The 21,938-nt window shown below is 32.5% G+C and overlaps 9 protein-coding genes across 9 annotated transcripts; 4 read left to right on the forward strand and 5 right to left on the reverse strand.

Moving 5' to 3' along the window:
- Positions 1–7: 7 nt before the first annotated feature.
- REV7 (Rev7p) lies at positions 8–745 on the forward strand (the record flags this gene model as incomplete). Its single annotated transcript, XM_001644735.1, has 1 exon — positions 8–745. The coding sequence occupies one exon, from the start codon at positions 8–10 to the stop codon at positions 743–745; it is 738 nt and encodes a 245-aa protein (XP_001644785.1).
- Positions 746–1,016: 271 nt separating this feature from the next.
- On the reverse strand, positions 1,017–2,684 carry SAL1 (Ca(2+)-binding ATP:ADP antiporter SAL1; the record flags this gene model as incomplete). Its single annotated transcript, XM_001644736.1, has 1 exon — positions 1,017–2,684. One exon carries the CDS (start codon positions 2,682–2,684, stop codon positions 1,017–1,019), a length of 1,668 nt encoding a protein of 555 aa, XP_001644786.1.
- A 1,941-nt stretch (positions 2,685–4,625) lies between these two features.
- On the forward strand, positions 4,626–6,212 carry Kpol_1020p38 (uncharacterized protein; the record flags this gene model as incomplete). Its single annotated transcript, XM_001644737.1, has 1 exon — positions 4,626–6,212. The coding sequence occupies one exon, from the start codon at positions 4,626–4,628 to the stop codon at positions 6,210–6,212; it is 1,587 nt and encodes a 528-aa protein (XP_001644787.1).
- Positions 6,213–6,385: 173 nt separating this feature from the next.
- Positions 6,386–8,875, reverse strand: AXL2 (Axl2p; the record flags this gene model as incomplete). Its single annotated transcript, XM_001644738.1, has 1 exon — positions 6,386–8,875. One exon carries the CDS (start codon positions 8,873–8,875, stop codon positions 6,386–6,388), a length of 2,490 nt encoding a protein of 829 aa, XP_001644788.1.
- Positions 8,876–10,211: 1,336 nt separating this feature from the next.
- CCT2 (chaperonin-containing T-complex subunit CCT2) lies at positions 10,212–11,795 on the reverse strand (the record flags this gene model as incomplete). Its single annotated transcript, XM_001644739.1, has 1 exon — positions 10,212–11,795. One exon carries the CDS (start codon positions 11,793–11,795, stop codon positions 10,212–10,214), a length of 1,584 nt encoding a protein of 527 aa, XP_001644789.1.
- A 952-nt stretch (positions 11,796–12,747) lies between these two features.
- Positions 12,748–13,059, reverse strand: SNN1 (Snn1p; the record flags this gene model as incomplete). The annotated part of the gene is made up of 1 exon (XM_001644740.1): positions 12,748–13,059. One exon carries the CDS (start codon positions 13,057–13,059, stop codon positions 12,748–12,750), a length of 312 nt encoding a protein of 103 aa, XP_001644790.1.
- Positions 13,060–14,519: 1,460 nt separating this feature from the next.
- Positions 14,520–15,548, forward strand: TMA46 (translation machinery-associated protein TMA46; the record flags this gene model as incomplete). The annotated part of the gene is made up of 1 exon (XM_001644741.1): positions 14,520–15,548. The coding sequence occupies one exon, from the start codon at positions 14,520–14,522 to the stop codon at positions 15,546–15,548; it is 1,029 nt and encodes a 342-aa protein (XP_001644791.1).
- Positions 15,549–15,738: 190 nt separating this feature from the next.
- On the reverse strand, positions 15,739–17,703 carry APP1 (phosphatidate phosphatase APP1; the record flags this gene model as incomplete). The annotated part of the gene is made up of 1 exon (XM_001644742.1): positions 15,739–17,703. The coding sequence occupies one exon, from the start codon at positions 17,701–17,703 to the stop codon at positions 15,739–15,741; it is 1,965 nt and encodes a 654-aa protein (XP_001644792.1).
- A 2,330-nt stretch (positions 17,704–20,033) lies between these two features.
- Positions 20,034–21,848, forward strand: ECM3 (putative ATPase ECM3; the record flags this gene model as incomplete). Its single annotated transcript, XM_001644743.1, has 1 exon — positions 20,034–21,848. One exon carries the CDS (start codon positions 20,034–20,036, stop codon positions 21,846–21,848), a length of 1,815 nt encoding a protein of 604 aa, XP_001644793.1.
- Positions 21,849–21,938: the final 90 nt, after the last annotated feature.

Raw genomic sequence — 21,938 nt, forward strand, 5'->3', positions numbered from 1 at the left:
TTACCTTATGAATAAATGGGTTAATAAATGGATTCGAGTCTATCTGAAATGTTACATAAATTTAATTTTATATCATCGGAATGTATATCCAGAAGTATCGTTTGATATAACTACATACCAAGGGTTTAATTTACCACAATCAATACCAATCAATAGACATGTTGGATTGCAGAATTACATTGAAGAGCTCATCGAGGATCTCTTAAGTAAAATTCTAAAGATCTATAGGTTTTCAATCTGTATTACTAGTTTTGAAGATAACATTTGTGTTGAGAAATATGTACTTGATTTTGGAGAATTTAAACATATCGAGAATATTGGGACCCTCCAAGAGTCTGAAGTATTTGATGAATTCAGATCAAGTTTAAATAGTCTGATATCCATATTGGAAAAAATGCCACCTATATCAGATGATACTGTGACATTTGAAGCGACGATAAATGTAATTGATATGCAATTAGGGGAGAATTCTCAAGATATATCGACAATTACCAACGAAGAGCAGAAATTAGAATATGAAAGGGATACAAATTGGACTAAATCTGAGGAGGACGATAATAATGGCATACATCTATCCAAGTCAGATTCTTTGTATTTACCAAAAACAAAAATGACTTCAATTGTAGGCTGTGATGTTGGTCCTTTAATTATATACGCTTATTGTGAACAATTATTAACTGCAGATGAAAGAGTAAATAAAATTTATCCGACAAGTGATACACCAGAACTTATCAGCTCTATATGAAACGACACGATTTTTATAAGGTTTGATTACGAAATATGCCACTTTGAATGGGGGATATAAATATAGAATATTGTATATTAAAATTTATATATAAATTAAATAATCTTTTTACAAAGAATTTGATAATGAGTTTGTATCTATTTTTAAAGTTATTCCTTCAGTACTATTATTACCTCATTACTACTACTATTGAGGGAAAACTTTATAATAACGAATATTAATATAAAAAATGAATTTAATAGATGAAAAAAACCAAAGCAGTTAGTTACTATCATTCTAATTTCATTACTCTTTTTAAATTTTCATAACACAAGTAACTAATAGAGACTGCTGGGCATACTTTTGCGAGGGTTGGTAATAAACCTTTATACAGACCTGGATATCCCTCTCTTTGAATAGTTTTCTTTAAAACATCTCTAAAACCAGTGTATCTATATGGATGAGCAAATGTTCCTTGAGCTTGCAATCTAGTCCGCAGTAGATTTATTGGATAGACAGCGGTAGCACCTACAGTACCACTAAATGCACCCATCGGCAATAGGATGAAATTGCTTATAATTACTTCGTCTTTTGGAATGCCTAATTTTTGAGATTGTTTAGCAATATACCATTTTTTCAATACTGTGAAGGTACCTAAATCTAAAGCAGCATATGGGAAGACACCCATTACTCCTACTGCAATACCTCTATAAAATAATTTTAATCCACCTTCTTTATATAATTGCCTTGCTGTTTCAATTACTAATTGATTGCCCTTTTTATGCGCACCTAACGGGGCACACTGCATTCTAAATTTTAGAGTATCTATTGGATAAATCGAGAATTGAGCCACTACACCCGCCAGACCACCGGCAATATAAGTTGAAACTTTTGATAATTCTGAAGGATCTTTACAACCTTCAATTTTTGTCATTATTTTTTTAGTCAATTCAAATGAACCAAATTTCATGGAACTTTCTGGTAAAACCTTTATTACATTTAAACCATTACCGACATAGAATGCCTTTATACCACCCTGTCTATATAAAGTCGTTATAGCTTTTATCAAAGGTGATTTAATTTTACTTAAATTCAGATTTGGTTTATTTGCTAACATAACTTCCTTTGATGTCAGTAAAGTTGAAGATAAGTCTGTTCTTGCAATTAGGAAAACTTTTAATCTATCAAATGGAGCGGTACAAGTACGAGAAATGACACCTGAAATCCCACCTGCTATAAAGAAACCGAAACCTTTTATGAAATCATTAATTAGAGTGACGTCCCCTTCAGATGATAAGTCGACATCTTCTTGAAATAAATAAAAAAATGCAGATTGTAAACGAGTACCATTTGCCTTTGGCATGAGTAGTAGGAAATCTCTCCATTGATCATAAGTTATATAGTTTTTATCATTCTCAATTTCGATTTCCATTTCACTTGTTTCATTATTTTTATGTTTTTTATAAAATGCCCAATGAATAAATTTTGTAAAATTCGATTCATTTTTATCTTGATTGCTATTATTATGGTTTTTACCATGAACTTTATTACTTGTACTATTACTATCATTATTAGCAATATTATCATGGTTGGTATCCCCAGAATTTCCATTACAATTTCTAGATAAATTCAATAGATATTTTGAAACTTCTGATGGTTTGATTTTACCATCTTGATCTACGTCAATTTTATTAAAACCAATTTCGATTTGAGATTCTGCCAGTGAGACGTACTTTATGAAATCATTTAAATCAACAACAGAATTTTTGTCGTAGTCCATAGCAATAAATAAATCTTTAATTGCATCATCATTATTCTTCAATGGATGATTATTCTTTAAGAATGCCTTTTTCAACTCATCTAGTTCTATTTTCCCATTGCCATCTATATCTAATTGGTTAAACAACTTCTCATGACGTGCTGACTTTTCCTGATCAGTTTCTTGTATTCGTTTTACCATTTAGACAACAGTATATATTGGTATAATACGTTACAACAGAATCCTAGTAACTGTTGTAATCAAAGAAGACCAAAATTAAAATATATAAATTAAAAATAGAAAAAAAGGTAAGAGATATTAACACAACGTCAGGCAGATCCACCAAATAAGCTCACTTTAATATATATATATGCGTGTGTATCCTCAACAATAGTTTAGTTATTCCAATTAAAACAATAAATAAATTTGACTATGATACAAATAAATCCAAACTTCTAATAGATATTATATTGGTTTACTCTTTTCAACAGCAACTTAAATGTGGAGAGAATTTTTTTAAAAAGTTCCAAAGTTAAATAAATTTGAAAGGGAAAAACGACAACAGCAACACTCAAGTCAGACAGACACAGATTCAGATTTGATAATCCAACAATCAACGACCCTTGCAATAACGATAACCAAGTATATAAAAATGACAATAAAATTAAAACTAAAACTAAAACCAAAGTAAACTAAAATAAAATAAAATAAAAGCAGGAACAGAATACGATTTTTCCCTTTCCTCCAAGTAGCAGTAGTTTTCGAAATCTAATAAACTAGGCAAACCGTACGTAAAACGAAAACTGATGTCCTTAAGAGAACCGATCAATGAATAAAATAAACCAATCTAATCAGACCGTGAACATGAACATGAACATGAACCTGATCGCAATCTCCAATACACAGAGACACTACAACAACGACCACAACTACTTTTCTCTCGAAATACCAGATTGCAACAGGGTCAATTGGATTATAGAGACATCCTATAACCTTTAAACTTCTACAAATCTACAAAACATCAAGAACCACCGTCAACTAAACTCACACACAAAACAATCATCTATCTTGTCTTGACAAATGGTATAACTTGTAGTTAAAGAAGCAACATCAAGAGATTTCGATAGATCAATCAATCAATCGTTAAAGACAGTTTCGAAACTTGTTTGATAAACAGATTTCGATTCGATTCTATTTGATTCGAATAAACAAGTTCGATTCGAATCAAATATGTTAATATCATTAAAACATAACTTGAATAGACGTAACACTGATGGATTAAACGTTTAATTATCAACAAGTTAATAAAGTTGTATTATTTATTATATGAAGGGAAATGGGATATTTTTTGTATTTGCAATATATTCAAAACAAGTGAACCATTAATCTTGCTTTTAATGATCGAATAAGAGATGGATCAATGTTTCGATGATGTTTCTTGTTCGGAGTGGATTGATGAGTTCATTGTAAAATAAAGACCTGACTTTGAACTGACAGATTTCAATTGTCTTGACCTGGTTTGATGACATCGGTAGCATGTTATGTTACTGAATCTTGAATTATTTCAGTGCTAATACCAATGCATTGCACTATTCCCTATCGGGGAATCGAGTTACTACAAGGGGGGAAGAGAAGGGAGAGGGGGAGGATAGGGCAACAAGAAGTCTAGACATTGAGATATGGCTACATTTACGTTTAATTACTCTAAAAGTTTTATTTTTATTGACAGTTTTTCTCTTTGCTGGATGATTCGATGAATGAATGAATAAATTATATTAATGCTTACTTTGAATTTTCATTGGTATCGTAACCATTACAGATTGATTATTCTCGATTCTTACTATCTTCTTATCAATCTCTTCTTATCAATCTCTTCATATCGTCTCTTGTTAATTAATCTATCATCTTATAATTCCTATATATATATATATATATATAGTGGCTAGTACGTAGTGAAAAATATTTTTGATTCCAGACCCTGAAATTAGTCACCCAAGAATATTTCAGTACAGTGATTATAAATTAAGAATAAAGATCAAATAAAGATAAATTTAATCAAAAAATACAAAGCTTACAAACACCAAGAACTAAATTTTATTGAATTAAAGGTTATCTCGTTTTAATTTCAATTAATCAGAGATAATGCTAAAATTTCACACTAAATCGATTAGAGTTAACTCTAATAACCTTTTCATCTCCTCATTGCTATTGAAAAGATGTTTCACTGAGGGATTCCTTTTGAATAAAAGCATTCCACAAGAAACTAAAGATGATTTAATTTCACGTCCTGATGCTACTGCCACTTTGACCACTGATTACTATGAATACCAACGTGTTGCCCATGATTCCGTTAAGAATTTTAAAGCTACTTGGCTAAATGCCTTGGCTGAACGCAAGAAGCAATTGAAACAAGGTAAAATTATAGATTCCTATGTTTATAATCATATCAAATCTCATGATATCGTCGAAAAGACCAGAAATGAATCATTTGCCCATGTCGTCTTACCATTTAAAGAGAACCCAATCGTTGCTGACTTCTATGTAAATGCTGCTGGTAGAATTAGAATTGGCCAATTATTTCAGGATTTAGATTCTTTAGCTGGTAAAATTGCTTATAAACATACTGCCCCAGTAGAACCAATGATCGTAACTGCATCTGTAGATAGAATTTATCTATTGAAACCAATCGACTCAATCGCAGATTACAATGTGATCTTATCAGGTTCTGTTATCTATACTGGTAGATCATCAATGGAAATAGCTATCACCGCAAGAGCCACTAAAAATGAAGTACCAAAGGAAATATCAGAAGAGACTTTATCGGATGATGATATCTTTTTAACTGCCTCCTTCACCTTTGTAGCAAGAAACCCTGAAACCCATAAGTCTTTAGAGATTAACAGATTATTACCATTGAATGAAAAACAATGGTTGGATTTTAAGCGTGCTGAATCTCGTATTGCAGCAAAGAAATTAAATGCTAGTAATTCTAATCTAGAAAAAAATCCACCAACTGAAGAAGAGTCTTTGATAATCCATCAATTATGGAGTGCCTCTAAAAGATTGACTTCAATGCCAAATAAGCCAAGTAATGTCTCATTTATGAAGGACACTGATGTGGAATCAACAATGTTTATGCAACCGCAATATAGAAACAGACATTCCTATATGATCTTTGGTGGCTATTTGATGAGACAAACCTTTGAATTGGCTTATTGTTCAGCTGCGTCATTTTCTCATTCATACCCAAGATTTATGTCATTAGATTCTACCACTTTCAAGACCCCTGTTCCTGTCGGCTCAATTTTACACATGAATGCCACTGTTGTATATACTGAACATGTCCACAAGGCTAGTAATGAACAAGCTAAAACTGGTAAAGATAATAGCACTGTGGAAGAAGCAAACTGTAACGCAGTTACTGATTCTCAACCAACTGCAGTTAATAAGCTATCCTTTGACAAAGACAGTTTCTTATCTAAACCTGGTACATTAATTCAAGTCAAAGTTGATACAACTGTTCAAGATTTAGCATCAACCAAAAAACAACAATCTGGTTCTTTTATATATTCTTTCTTCGCACCTAAGGATGCAGTTCAAGAGGGTACTCATAGTAGTGGATACTCAACTGTTGTCCCAGAAACATATTCAGAAATGATTGAATTTATTGAAGGCAGAAGACGTGCAACTGAAACTGCTTTATATGTTAGACAAGTTAAAGAAAACTAACGTCTTTACCCCGTCAATCTCCCAAAATCATTCTGTAACACGATTAAATAAATTTAATATGATATTTTTTTTTGTATTAGTTTTAATGATTATTATTAGTTTTAATTAAATTAATATTCTATATAATTATTGATATATTGTTACATTTTATACCTTATGAAAAGATCTAGCTCTCATAGTTTTTCAGGACTATGACCTTCAATCTCTAAACCCCTTTGAATATCGATGTTATTACCATCATGCAAATCTATGTACTTTTTTTTACTTGGCTTTCTGTCTGGCTCATTTTTGGTAACCCATTTATATCTTTCACCTGATTTAATTGGAATAAATTGATCAGAAGATGATGTCGACATAGTACCTTCAGATGTATATTCTGAATGACTGAAAGCTTCGTCTAATGCAGGCAGAACTCCATATTTGGATGAATATCTTCTACTAGAATGACGTTGTTTAGAATCCACGGATTCTCTATTGTTGAACATGGAATCCCTTAACCCTAATGCTGACTTCCTTGGATCCTTTTCTATCTCATCTTCATTGCTCAACTCAGTGTTCAAAAATTCGTCCGTAGAAACTGTATTCAAGGATACATAACTATCCCTTATCTCTCTATTATTACCATTTATCGTTCTATCTGGATTAAATCTCCATGATTTTCTACTAGCAGGTTCACTATTTAAATATAATGAAGATGTTCTATTGAATCTCACATCATCAGATGAATAATTATCAGGCTTTCCCAATAACATCTCTGTACTTGGTGAATTCGATGCGTCAAAATATACGTTGCCACTACTACCGATACTATGATGGCTCTTCTTTTCATCCAAAGTAAAGTTATCCGATTCAGATGAAGACGAAATATTGTCTAGTTTTATAGCATTTAGAACATCCATCCTTTTAGCATTCACATCACTAAATGGATCTATGGTTGCATCGCTGTCATCTTGGCTACCTGTTACAGGTCCATTTCCAGGACCTTTTGGATCTTGTCCCTTTTCTGTATCTTCAACATTCTTGTCTTTTTTATGTGATTTCCTCCAGAACAGAAATATAATTATACAAATTACAATTAAACCAACTGGAACACCAACACCACAACCTATAGCGACTGCTTTTTTGCTAGAAGAATGTTCTGAATTAGCTGAAACTGGTCCATTTGTAGTTGATTCGGTACTTTGCGCTGTGCTGGCAGAAATTGACGAAGTTTCAGACACCGAAGATGATGAAGAAGATGATGATGAAGAGCTGGCTAATGATGATAACGTTGAGGAAGACCTAGTAGTTGATGAAGAATTTCTTGATGTAGTGATATTATGATTTGTTGTATTATTAGGTAAAACTGGATTTGTACCCAAAATTCTAAATCCTAATTTATCAATCCTAGAATTTTGTTCTGCTACTAAATTTAATGACACTGAACTGAAATCTTCAGGGACATTACCATAAAGGGTTAGATTAGATGCATGAAATGATAACCAAGTAAAATCTTCGGTATTGTTTGTATATTCTACAGTTACGTTCGTGTTAGAATATTCCGTGAATTGGGAAGGTAAAAAATTGTATTGGAACCATTCTCCACGGGTTGCGTTAATATTTGGTAATGAATTTACTGCAAATAAATTTGTAGTTGACATTATTTCGAAATTCAAATATATAACATCACCAAAGATATCATAAATTGCAAGGGAGAATGTTTCTGATTTTGATAGATCTGTATCTGCTGGTACTGTACCTTCTACAGTGTAATTATCAATTTTCACCCATGATGGTGAATCATTAAGAGCAATTCTACTAATGTTATTTGTATTAATTTCATCACCATCTAAGTAAATATAATTCAAAGGGATATCATAGCTGAAACTACGTGTATCTGTAATATTTACTACCAAAGTGTTTTGAATTGAGGTTGTCAAAGCGTGTGCACCAATAACTAATGAGAATGGTACTTCGACAGCTGAATAATTTTCAATATCAGTTGCAATTAATGTGAATTCATATCCTATCTGAGGAGCAATTTGTGAATTAGCAACTGGCGCAGTTCCACTAAACTTTAATGTATTTGGATCAAAAAATAACCAACTCGGTAGTGGAGCATTATATTGTCTTGAACGCCCATAATATGCTACAATCTCTTGTTCATCTGTAAAAGTTGACCTATCAAAGGTAACATTAAAAATTTCATATGGAGATAAGATCAACCCATCTGCACCATTCGTATAGCCATAATTTTTCAATAGGGCCAATAAATTAAAATCACTTGCAACTTCAATGCTGGTCTTTTTACTTACAACAAGCTGATAAGTATTATTCAAACCAATATTGTCAGCTTCATCAGTACCTTCTAATATAATTGGGAAATACAATTTATCGATATCATCACTCAGTAATTTGCTAGGTGGAGTACCGCTGAAAGTACGTGTGTCTGAAGTAAAGCTTAACCAAGTTGGCAAACCATAAACTTGATAAGAAATTTGCGACACTCCATTATTTGATTTATAGGTATCATTAGAAATTTGGAAATTAAATGTTTCATTAATTCTAGCAACTGGAGGATATTGTTTATTAATCGAATAAGCTTCATATGGATAACAAGAAACTAATCTTGAAATCGATATTATAAAGAAGAGCAGATATTTCGACAAAAAGACATTCATCATATCTGATGACCTTCTTACTTGATAAATAAATATCTATTCTAATGTTGATAGTAGAAGCGTCAAAGTAAGTATATTTGTCTTAAACAATCAGAAATTTGCCTTGGTAAACTAAAGTTAAGAAATATCAAGAACTACACATATGCACATACACACACAAATAAAATTGGAACTCGACTTTAGTATTCTTTATAAAATAACTTTATCTTCAAGTGCTTTCATATATATAAATATAATATAACATATCCTAAATATCTAATTCTACCAGATGGGGCAATTAATTGCTTGCTAGCATCCCAAATAGTTACACTCTCAAATAAAAACACAAAATATAACTACATCCTTAAACTATTCGTGTATCTAATGTCATCATTATCACCAGCAAACTTGGTAAAGTAACGAAAACTTAGCAACTTTAACATTTAAACTTTTTATAGCTTTTACTATAATTGGTAACATTATTTGATATTTCGAATGTCATTTCGAATGCATTTGACGCGAAATGCAAGAGCTTTAGAAATTTTGATGTAAAACTTAACGCGTCAAATTGTTCGAATAGGAAAATAATTTGCATAGAAGAAAGAAATTAGCTACCAATGGTAGCTAATTTAAGAGAGGTTATAGAGTATTAGAGATGCGAAAAGATGTACTTACAAAGGATTACTGATTTTTTTTTCTATGTCTATAATATTTTCTTGGATTTAATAGTGATTAGTCTCATATTTTAACTTTCTTTTTGATTGAATGTATTCCTAGCATAGATTATTTTTTTCTTGTACTTGCTGGTGATAACAGACTTTACAGTTGACTATTACAAAAAATAAAACCAAAAATGGCATCATCTATGAAATCTTATATGGACATGAGTACCTATTACGATTATATTAAATTTCCTTCTTCGTTTTCGAATTGATTAATTTATGATTGCTATTACCATTTACGGTATCATGATATATCACTGATTTTAGAATTTCCTCCTTGAGATTTGTTGCAACCAGATTAATTCTTGTTGATAGAGACATCAATGTTCTACTCCAGACAAATACAATGAATAATCTGAAATCGAATTCTTTTAATTTTTGAAATAGATTCCTTTTCATTTATGTATCTAATATGGAAATATATTAACATGTACAACAGTCCATTTATTCATAGTCTAGTCAAAAGTAGATATGGGATTACTGTAAACTGCGACATAAACAATTAGATATTGTTCAAAAATGGAATATTAATTGCATTACATGTCTCAATTTCCATTTCCTCTTTTTTCCCTCTTGTTTTACAAATCAAATTATGAGATTAATTATTTAATTATTTTATGTCATGAAATATAGAGATATTACATATGCTGTCTGTTGGCAGTTCTTGGTTTAGCACGAATGATATTATCAACCCTTAATAATACTTCGGCAGCTTCTGAAGCCGAACTAACTACTGCTCTTTTCAATTTATAACTTTCAACAATACCTAATTCTCTCATGTCAGCGATTTTACCATTATTTAGATCCAAACCTGATGTCAACATACCATTATAGATAGACGATCTCAATTTGGAAACCAACTCACTGCTATCAAAACCTGCGTTGTCTGCTAAAATGGTAGGCAATTGTCTTAATGCACGTCCGAAAGCTTCAACAGCTAATGATTTTTTACCATCAACATTCTGAGCGGCTGTGTCAACGGCTTTTGACATTAACATTTCAGCACAACCACCACCTAAAACGGTTCTTGTTTCCTTAGTTGTTTGAGATAAAACAGATAATGCATCATGTAGAGATCTTTCAGCTTCATCCAATACTTGGTCAGTAGCACCTCTTAGAACAATAGTACAAGCTTCACCTGCTTTACAACCGCTGAACTTCAAATAGGTTTCTTCACCAATTATAATTTCTTCTATCAAATCACATTCACCTAATTTACATTTATCTGGTTCATCAAAAGTTGAGACTACTTCACCACCTGTGACCAATGCCAATCTTTCTATACCTTCAAAGTCAGCGTGTTCAATTGAGTTAATACCTAGATCTGCGAACAGTTGTTCAGGATAATCATAAATCAATTGTCTGTTGATGAAAGTATTTATACCGAATTTTGAAATTTTAGCAATTTTCTTTTTCATTTTATCACGTTCTGCTTGTTCTAATTGAGCTAATTTGGAAGTTGAATCAACTTTAAATTTAGTACCGAATATTTTCACCTTATCAGTGTCTAATGAAGTATTAGCAATTAAAATTTTTGCATTTTCAATTCTCTTTGGTTGATTATTACCAAATTTCTTTGCCAAAATGAAACCTTCATCTAAGAAGGAATCCGATAGTTTTCCACCCAAGATTTTAATAATTTGAATATGTTCTAAGTTTGTGGATCCTTTTAATCTTAAGATAGCATCTGTAGCCAAAGTAGAAAAATAATCCTTATCTTGAGATAAAATCTTTGATGACAAAGTAGTCTTTGCAATATGAACCAAATCATCACGGAATTTAGTGCTATCTTTAGAGTTATCAACAGCAGCTTTAGTCAAAGCCTCTAAAGCAGCAGCCGATGCAATACGATAACCTTCAATGATAGTTTGAGGATGAATCTTGGATTGTTCAATCAACTTTTCAGCTTCTCTTAACAATTCAGCACTCAATACAGTGACACTAGTAGTACCATCACCGACCTCATCATCTTGAACTTTACTGATATTAACCAAAACTTTCGCAGCAGGATTATCCAATGGGATGGATTTTAAAATAGTAGCACCATCATTGGTAACTAAACTTGATTCACTAGAAGCACTCTGTAACAATTTATCCATACCTTTTGGTCCTAAAGTACTCTTAACTAAATCACCAACGGCAATTGAACCAACAAAGGCAGACATACGAGCATTTTCAGCTCTCTCTTCAGTAACTTGATCACCAAAAATTTGAACACTCATTATTGTTTTTGTTTTTCCTAGTTCTTTCACTCTTTTAATGTGTCTATCTTCCAGAATCTAAACAATACCAAGTAAAAAAAATACCACCACCTGAATTAGATTACCTCCCAATGAACCTTACAAATACTTGCTGCCTTTCAAATCCCAAATTAAACCACAATTGAAGAACTATCCTTTAATTTTAAACTGATATGATAGATGATGTTCTTTCTTTATATTGCTTAATCAGTTTGGTTTTAACTTTTCATATTGGAAAATTTTGCCACACTATTAAGAAGTGTAATGGATATCACATGATACGTTGAGTGATGAGTTTACGCAACTACAAGAGAGATGTCAGTTATAAATGGAGATGGTACATTTATAACAGACACTGGGGTCAATTGGGTCTCTAATCTGCTATCATTAGAGGTATAAGGTCATCATGGATGGTATCTCTGAAAATTGCAGGTGATTGTTCTTCCTTGTCCTGTCGCATTTAAAGGTAAAAATTAGGTCTCATAAAGTAGTAAAAAAATATTTATACTCACACAAGTGTAGAGTTAGATCGACAACATTAGGGTCCAGGGACATGTAATTAAATTCTATATTCCGCACCATTATTAATACTGCTTAGTGCTTTGGAAAGTTTCCCCTTCCCACTATTTAAATTCAGAATATATGGTAAAGGGATTTAAGACAAATTCCTGCTGATTTCATTACAACCACGCGACCAAAGCAGGTACCTTCATCATAATATGAAAGTCAAGAACTATCGATCTCATATTTCTTATCTTGCAATCTGACTTCAGGCTTTGTTTTATAGTAATTGGCAATAATTCTTGAAACATGACATATCCCAGGGTTCTATAACTTGAAAAATCCCAAAATAAGCATAGGTTTTATTGTACTGTATCCATTTCATCAAAAACAGATCAAATATATGATACTTCAAGTAAGGTCTATGAATCAATCATTCTTCATCTTCTTTCTTGGCAAGCCTTGAAGTTTTCTCTTTCAATAAATCGTACTTTCTTTGCAAATTATTTGCTCTTTTGGTCAAATCATTCAATCTCTGAATAGGTATCTCTAAATCTTGAATCTCGTACAATGAATCATTCTCTTCCTTGATGGAGTCTCTTATTTTCCTTATTGTAAACAATAACATCGCTTGTGACCTTCTCAATTCACTTATGGCTTGATAAATGCTATCCAAATCAGATGAAAGAGTTGAATACACACATAATTCAACGGGATGAACAGAATTAGCACTTTCTGAATCCATTACTAAATGCACTACCAGTTTCCTAACGATCCTACCTTCAATAACAACGAGTCAATCCCAATATCTCTTGCTTTTGTTTAAATATTTTATGTAATAGTGAATAACTTAAAGTTATCTTTCACTTAAAATGGATCTGTTCTTTATAAGGGAACTGATGAAAACAGACGTTATAAGATATACAATTCCTACAATATCATCAACTGTAGATTAGCACTGCACTAAGAAGTATGTTGGGGCCAATTTCAGTGATCAGTTATCCTAGGAGATCAATTATTATTGAAATATGTGTATATTTTGTCTGGTTGTACTGCTCAATATGAAGAAAAACCTTGATTTAGGTCATCTAGATAGGTTTAAATAAATAGGATATAGGTTTACTTTTGAGAACAGTTGAACAAAATTTAGACAGACAAGTGATTTTGTAGTGATATTTGCCTAGTCATAGGAATGAAGAACATTGCTTAATTGTATGCAATAGGCAGTATCCGAATTACATGATGTATGAAGTCAATGGACCCAAAAACAAAAGTTATCATTATTTGATGAAATGATAATTAAAACATTTCAGCACTAAAGAGTCTGTACGTTGAACTGATATTTAAGAAAGATACAAGCATTCATGTCAAAATAGTCTGGGAACAAACTGACAGCTTTCTTCCTTCCACACTGACATGAATTGTATAAAATGAAGAGATAGCAACTAAAGCCACTCAAAGTATTGATATTAAAAGTACAGTACTATATGGTCTAATCAAACTCTAAAAACCCCGACTGATTTGTGAATTATCAAAGCAACCGTTTCAGATAACTCAACAACTTCACAAGACACACTTAAACTTACGAACCCAGGATTTAGCGACTTCTGTGAATAATTTTGGTCTCAAATAAAGCAACAAATAAATTAAATATAGAAATTGAATAATTATAAAGGAGGGTTTAAACAATAGTTGCATCGACAACATTTATTTGATTCTTTTTAGTTCATAACTTTCCGATGAGTCCTCTCAATGGTTAACAATTTCATGACAATAATTGTAGTTTTTAATTGCAGATGCAGTATGCTACGGGAATAATAAATAGACCCAACCCTAACCAATCCATTAAATAGATTAAATCATTGAGTATTTGAACTGTTGTTATCCCATTTTACAATTACTAGGTCCATTATATGTCATTACTGTCATGTTGATTTTCAGATCTGTCGCTTGTTACCCTTCCTTTACCATTAAAGCTGTTCAATAATGAAAAATTTAACAGCGATGGAATGAGATGCCAAGCTAGAACTCATTACAAGAAGAGATGAATAAATTGATAATCATATTTGAAGGATAAGCTTATTGGTAAGATTAAACCTATTGAATTCTTGAAAATAAACATATATTTATATCCTGGAAGTTAGAAGGAAGAAAGGAGGTGAATCAGTCTAAATTTAAGAAGCAGATACAAGAAAATAATCAAAGATGCCACCAAAGAAGAACCAGAAACAGCAACCTGCTAAGAAGAAGGACAATGTCGATAAGACATTTGGTATGAAGAACAAGAATAGATCCACTAAGGTGCAGAGATTTATAAAGCAAGTTCAATCACAATCTGACCCTCTAAAGGATACATTGAAGATGCAAAAATTAGAAGAGAAGAAGATGAAGGAAGCTATGGAAGCTGAAAGAAGAGCATTGTTCAATCCTGTTGTTGAACAAAGGGTTCGTGCAGGTGTTGATCCAAAAACTATCGTTTGTGCTTTGTTTAAGTTGGGTAACTGTAACAAAGGTGTTAAATGTAAGTTTTCCCACGATCTGAGTGTTGGAAGAAGAGTTGAAAAGAAAGATTTATATCAAGATACTAGAAATGAAAAAGAAGCTGATACCATGGATAAGTGGGATGAAGAAAAATTGAGAAGTGTTATTTTATCCAAGCATGGTAATCCAAAGACCACCACCGATAAGGTTTGTAAATACTTCATCGAAGCTGTCGAAAACGGTAAATATGGTTGGTTTTGGATCTGTCCAAATAATGGTGATAAGTGTATGTATAAGCATTCCTTACCAGAAGGTTTTGTGCTGAAGACTAAGGAACAGAAAAGATTGGAAAGAGAAGCATTTGAAAACCAACCAAAGATTACATTAGAAGAATTTATTGAAAATGAGAGAGATCAATTAGATAAATCAAAATTAACACCTATTACTATCGAAAACTTTGCTGAGTGGAAGAAAAAACATATAATCGAAAAACTCAATGCAGAAAAAGCTAATAAGGAAAAGAGGAAATTATCTGGTCGTGAAGTTATCTTGAATTTATCAAGTGCCAATACCAATTTTGCTGAAAATGATATTACTGAATTAACAGAAGGTTCTGCTTGGGATTTGACTGAATTTACAGATGCTTTACATGAAGCTGAGCATAAAGATGATGATGGCATTAAAGATTACGGTGATGGTAGTAACCCAACTTTTGAGATTAAGAAAAAGTTGGCAAATGAAGTAACAGCATAATTACAAGAATAGATATCTTGACAAAAAAATAAAAGACCCCCCTTTCGTAGTTAGTTAATAATTGTGTATGTTCTAATATATATTTATAACATGCGTATCTAATAACTTAATTTGATAGTAGTTTGTAATTTCAATGGAATAATAATTTCAAGTATATTCCTTTTGTAATATTATATATATATATCTATAATTAATTATTTCTAACCATACACATGCTGTCTTCTAATGGAAGTGATGGATCTGAAAAGAACATCAATCTCATTCCTAATTTATCATTCCCAGTTCCCTTCAGTTCCTGTATTCCTACTGAAATCCTATTTTTCCAATTTTCTGCTTTTTTATCGTAATATAATGAAGCAGTATCATCAAAAAATGTAGTATCACCATCAAATTGGTTAATATCTGGAATAGTTGATTGCCTTGACGGTAATGGCGGTGGTTGACTAGATGTAGACACTTCTCCAGTCCCTTCCTTTGAAATATTACTCACTTTAGATTCGGAAATTAAATTCATATGCTCTTCATCAAGGATTGGTTTCCTTTTAGGTAATGGTGGTGGAGGAGGTCTTCTTTTAGATAATTTCTGTGATAGGGATGTTGATGTTAAGAATTCTTTGGAAATAATCGAATTTAATTCATCCATTACCTCCCTCTCCTTCCCTTCAAAATCACTCATTGAATTTTTACAACATCTGATATATATCCCCATAATTTGATTTGGGAACTGTTGGGCGGTTGTAATATATGCTTCTAAATCATGTTCACCAGAATCACCAACTAAAAAAAATTTCTTTTCGGGGAAGTCTTGTAGAACCTCAGATATTGCAGATAACTTTCTATTTGCACTTGATGTCATAATACTAGAAACAATATTACCAGAATATTGTTTTAGAAATAAGGGTCCATCTGGAAGATTTTGAGAGATGTAGTCCTGTAATATTGGATATATCTGTAAAGGTGAATTTGAGACATAAAAAAAATCACTTTTTGCAACATCCTTTAGGGTATTATACCATATCGGTATACCATCAATTAACCATGTTTCTTTATCATGAACAAAAACGTTACGGAACATTGATCTTTTATCACCAGTAACCCCTGTATGCTTAATGGTATCATCTATGTCACTTATTAAACCGATACCATTTGGCTTTATAAAATTGATTGGATACATGCCTGATATTATATCTGTTATATGTGGTGGAGTGTCTAATGTTATTTGTAAAGAACTAGGCAAAAAGTCTGTAGTGATTTTTGTAAGTACGAAGCCCATGTTGTCAGTAGTTTCAAAAGTTGAATGGCCACTTTCCCCTGTTTTTGAATCGAATAAGTCTATTATTAGAGATATTCCTGACAATTTTTTAGATAGAAACCCTGATATACGATCTTGAACAACATCCAATTCACTTTTAGAAGTTGTTGAAATTGAGGTATTTGTTGTAGTTTGAGAGACTGGAGTTGAGTTGAATGTTGAAGAAGGTGTCGAGCTAAATGAGGAGATATCATTATTGTTATCATTATTGCCATTTATTAAATCCTCTGAATCTTCTAAATTTGCAATCAGAGTGTCATCGTCAGTATTTGTAGTCGATGGTTTTAAAAATTGTTTACACAGCATTAAAGCCCATCTATTTTTCCTACTTAATGGATCACTTGGAGAAACTACAGACAAACGTACAATAGTTTCGAATTTTCCATTTGGTAATTGTGTTGTATAAGTTGGATAAAAATCGATCTTTGTATCTTGTGGGAATTTCAATTGCGACTGTTGATATTGTTTTTGAGATGCAGATGTTTCTAAATAATCATTGAATGAATTTGTAGTATTTCTTAAACTTTCCATTGTTTTTGGAAGGTAGACATTTTTAGTATTTTTCATTAAGTTGAAAAACCTTTGACGTTTACTATTTTGTGGGTAATTACCAAAATTATCGATATTATCATTACTATCTTGATCCAATGGATCGGAATTGGAGTTATTATAATGTAAAGGTTGATCTCTGTCCATTTTTCCAGTTGATTTTAATTTGAATAGGAATCCCTCCCTTTTTTTCTTCCTTTTATTCTCTTGATTCCAATGGTAATTTGTAGAGAGTAGTCTTTCTTGAATAACTATTGTACAATGATTTGATATTCTTCTTTTACAAATAATCATTAAGTTGCAACTTATATATGGATATATATATAAATATCGAAAAAGTAAAGTGCTTTAAATTAGTAACCCCTCTAATATTACTTGAATAAACTATATATTGTCAAGTTATTATTAGAATGATAGGGTTAAATTTTATTATTTTATAAAAATTCAAAGCAGAAAAAGGAAAAGAAGGGAAAGGTGTTGTTAAGGATATATATTTTGTCAATTGATATTAGTTAAATCAAATGGAACAAATCGAAACAACTTATTATACAAAGTCAAATATAATCCTAAATTGTTAATCGCAGATGCTCGTTAGCGGTCAGTTGATTAGCTATTCTAGATGATCGATTGAAGCTGTACGAATAGATAGATAGGGAAGATGTCTATCTATCCGAAACGAAATCTGAATCATGATTTCTCGTTATTTAAAGTTTTTAATACATAATTATAGTTGTTATATATATATTTGGTTTGGTATTGTATCTTGAGATGTCTAAACCCATTATTGGATGTGTGTGGCTAGCGTATTGATAAGATTTGTAGATATTATTTCTATTGTAAGAGAGCGTTGTGGACAAGTCATGTTAGATTGTGGACTTTGACAAGTCAAGGGAATAGTAGGAAAAAGGAGGAGTTCTTGTTAAATAAAAGTTTCTACGAAGTAATTTCTAGTGGCATGAGCATAAATTCAGCAAAACTCTATATATATTTGAGGGTTTGAGCGTTTCGGTATGTGAGTGCTTGTTGTGTAGTCTTGGGGAGTAAAAACTGTTGATGTCTCAACGTCCGGAAACCAACAAATTGTATCCAAAAGGAACACTGGATGGTATTGTTTCAACAGATATCAGATATTTTTTGATAAAAAGAAGTTGGACTGATAGACAGGCAATAAGTGAGCGTAGTGATAAGAAGTTGATAGAGTTCTACCAGAATATATGGTTAGGGTTGAATATCCAAAAGATGATGCCTGTTACCCAGTAAGGTTTTGCAAGAGCCTGTATATTGTTCCAATGATATTTTCGTGAAAGTGCCTGACAGATCATTGAACATGAGCATATAGGATGTCTGTGGGAATATCTCCGAAGACTATCCATTGAAACCTTTGCAATTGTATATGTATATGTATATGTATATATATAAACATGTACTTGTGTATACGATCACGTGATACTAACATGTAGGAAACTAATTCAAAAGAGACGTACAAATGCTGTACATCACGTGGTATACAAAAAGAAATAACCCTACAATACTATCTCGGTTCGGTTCGGTTCATGCCGTGGGGAAAGCTGCGCTACTTTTCTCTCGTCACCTTATTTGCTCTTGCTGTGCGTGAGTGTCCAAAAGGCGCAAACTACGTCATCCCTCTTTCCATACGCACAAAACAATAAGTACCTAAATTTAACATATAAGAAAAAGAAACTGCTTTTTTGGAAATTTAATTTCTCAGATATCTGTGCGTACTTTCCTCTGCCAAGTCGGTTCGTGCAACACTACTTCCCATCTCAGTAATGACCTTTTTTTTCTTTTCTTTTCTTTTCCATGTGTTCTCCCTCTGTTCTTTCACTTCGGCAACTTGCATTGGCCCCTCTCTCTCTGAGCTTTTCTTTTGGTTTTTCGATCGCTCGGCACCTGACTGCCCCCGGACAAAACCAGAGGAACAAAGCGTAGTAACAAACATAAGAACAAAGGGTGTTCTCTTCGGTAACTTCCGCAGGTTCCACAATGCTGCCAGCCATTCCTCCTTCACTTCTCTGGCATGGACTCTTCTGTTGCTATGCTCTGCAATCCTACGGGCTTTCCTCTTCTCCTCTCCACTTCCCTCCCTTCCCCTTTCCTGTCCTGCAAAATTCTTATACTAATCCCAAAATTTTGAATTTCGAATTTCGAATTTTGCAATCAACTTTCGGTTCTCATTCCTAATCACATCACTGATAGACATACATACTTACTTCGATATATATATATAGTTACCTAGTGACTAATTTTTTCCAATGGCATTGTCACATCTCACCACTTGCTACAATTCCATCTCATCTCATCCCATTTCTTTACCCTTTCCGTTTCTCTTTTGTTTTGTACTTTATTTCATTTCATTCCATTCCAATGCTTCTTAAACTCTTTCAATCATATAAATATACTTACTTAACACACACACACACACACACACACACACACACACATACATATACCATACCCACTTATAACAGATCCATTTTGGTTTTCCACTACACTCATCTACATATTTGTTCATGAGTAATCGCTACATCCTATCCTGATACAACATCAATCTTATACATGCTAACCACATAATCTCTCATCACTGAATCAAAAAAAATCAAAAAATGTCTGTATCATTGGGTAGTGTTATTTGGTCCTCTGTTAAACCAATTATTAAAATTTATCTAATCATTGGCACTGGGTTTATGCTTTCAAAATTCGATATCATCACCGTGCAATCAACAAAGGCTATCTCAGATATTATTCTAACTGTTTTATTACCTTGTCTGTCGTTCAATAAAATCGTTTCAAATATCGAAGATAAAGATATAAAAGATGTAGGTATCATTTGCCTATCTTCAGTTTTAATCTTTGGCACTGGTTTGTTTTTTGCTTACGTCGTAAGAAGAACAATGCCTGTACCTAAACAATGGAGAGGTGGTATCTTAGCAGGCGGGATGTTCCCAAATATCAGCGACTTGCCAATTGCTTATCTACAAACTCTAGCTCAAGGTTTTATATTCACTCCAGAAGAAGGTGACAAAGGTGTCGCTAATGTCATCATCTTCTTGGCAATGTTCTTAATTTGTGTCTTCAATCTAGGAGGCTTCAGATTAATCGAAATGGATTTTAATTACAATGATGAAGAAAATGCAACTATTAACGAATCTACAACAGATATTCAATCAAATGATAAGGAAATTACAGAATTTGAAAAACAAAAAAATGGATTCTCAAAATTAACTACTTCTGATAATGAAAAATCAAAAAAAAGTGAATCCTCAGATATAAGTTCATTGCCAAGCACAGCTGTCGTGGACCAATCATTAAGCATCCCAAGATCAGGATCAATTCATCCAGGAAATGAATTGGTAGGTAATGAAAGTGTAATATCTTCCATTATCTCAAATCCATCCATAGTTCTTTCCACTAGTGATGAAAGCTCAACTTCAAATTTTTCATATAAAGGGAAAAGCAATAACGCAGATAAGGTCACCACTCCTGTCTTGAAAACTCAAAGTCAACCAGTTGCTTACACCTCTAGTGTCGCATCAATACAAGAAAAGGTGAAAAGACGCCCAAGAAGTAAATCAACTTCTTCACAATATACCATGAATGAATTGATTAAACAATACTCGAAAGTTGACCAATATGGTAACCCAATCGATAAAAATGATGCCTCCTCAGTCACAGGGCCTCATCATGACATTAATGGCGTTGAAGTACAACCTACTAGACAATCAAACCTAACAAGAATACTTACTTCCGACGCTACAGTTAGCAAGCATGATATTGAATCTTCAGGTAGCTCTTTACCTAAGTGGTTGCGTAAATTCCCTTTGACGCCATTAATTGTATTCTTCATCAAGAATTGTTTCAGACCTTGCTCTGCAGCTGTCATCATTGCTTTGACATGTGCATTTATTCCATGGGTAAAAGCATTATTTGTCACAACTGATACAACTCCACATATAAGACAGGCACCGGATCAACAACCAGCTCTAAGTTTCATAATGGACTTTACAGGTTATGTTGGTGCAGCATCTGTCCCTTTTGGTCTTATTTTACTAGGTGCAACGTTGGGTAGATTAAAAATTGGAAGTTTATACCCTGGATTCTGGAAATCTGCTTGTGTTCTAGTCGTTTTGAGACAATGTGTAATGCCTATATTCGGTGTTCTTTGGTGTGATCGTTTGGTTAAAGCAGGTTGGCTGAATTGGGAAAACGATAAACTATTATTATTTGTTATTGCAATTAATTGGTCATTGCCAACAATGACAACCATCATCTATTTCACTGCAAGTTACACTCCAGCAGATATGCCAAATCCAATTCAAATGGAATGTGTCTCATTCTTCCTAATGATCCAATATCCATTGTTAGTGGTCAGTTTACCATTTTTGGTAACGTATTTCCTAAAAGTTCAAATTAAAGTATAGAAAGGACAAAAAAACAGCATTATTAGAAATTAACGAACTTCTCAATGACACTATTACTTGGTGTAGCAGTGTTTTATTCAAAAATTTATA

The sequence above is a fragment of the Vanderwaltozyma polyspora genome, genomic scaffold (assembly GCF_000150035.1).
Source record: "Vanderwaltozyma polyspora DSM 70294 KpolScaffold1020 genomic scaffold, whole genome shotgun sequence".
Lineage (NCBI taxonomy): Eukaryota > Fungi > Ascomycota > Saccharomycetes > Saccharomycetales > Saccharomycetaceae > Vanderwaltozyma > Vanderwaltozyma polyspora.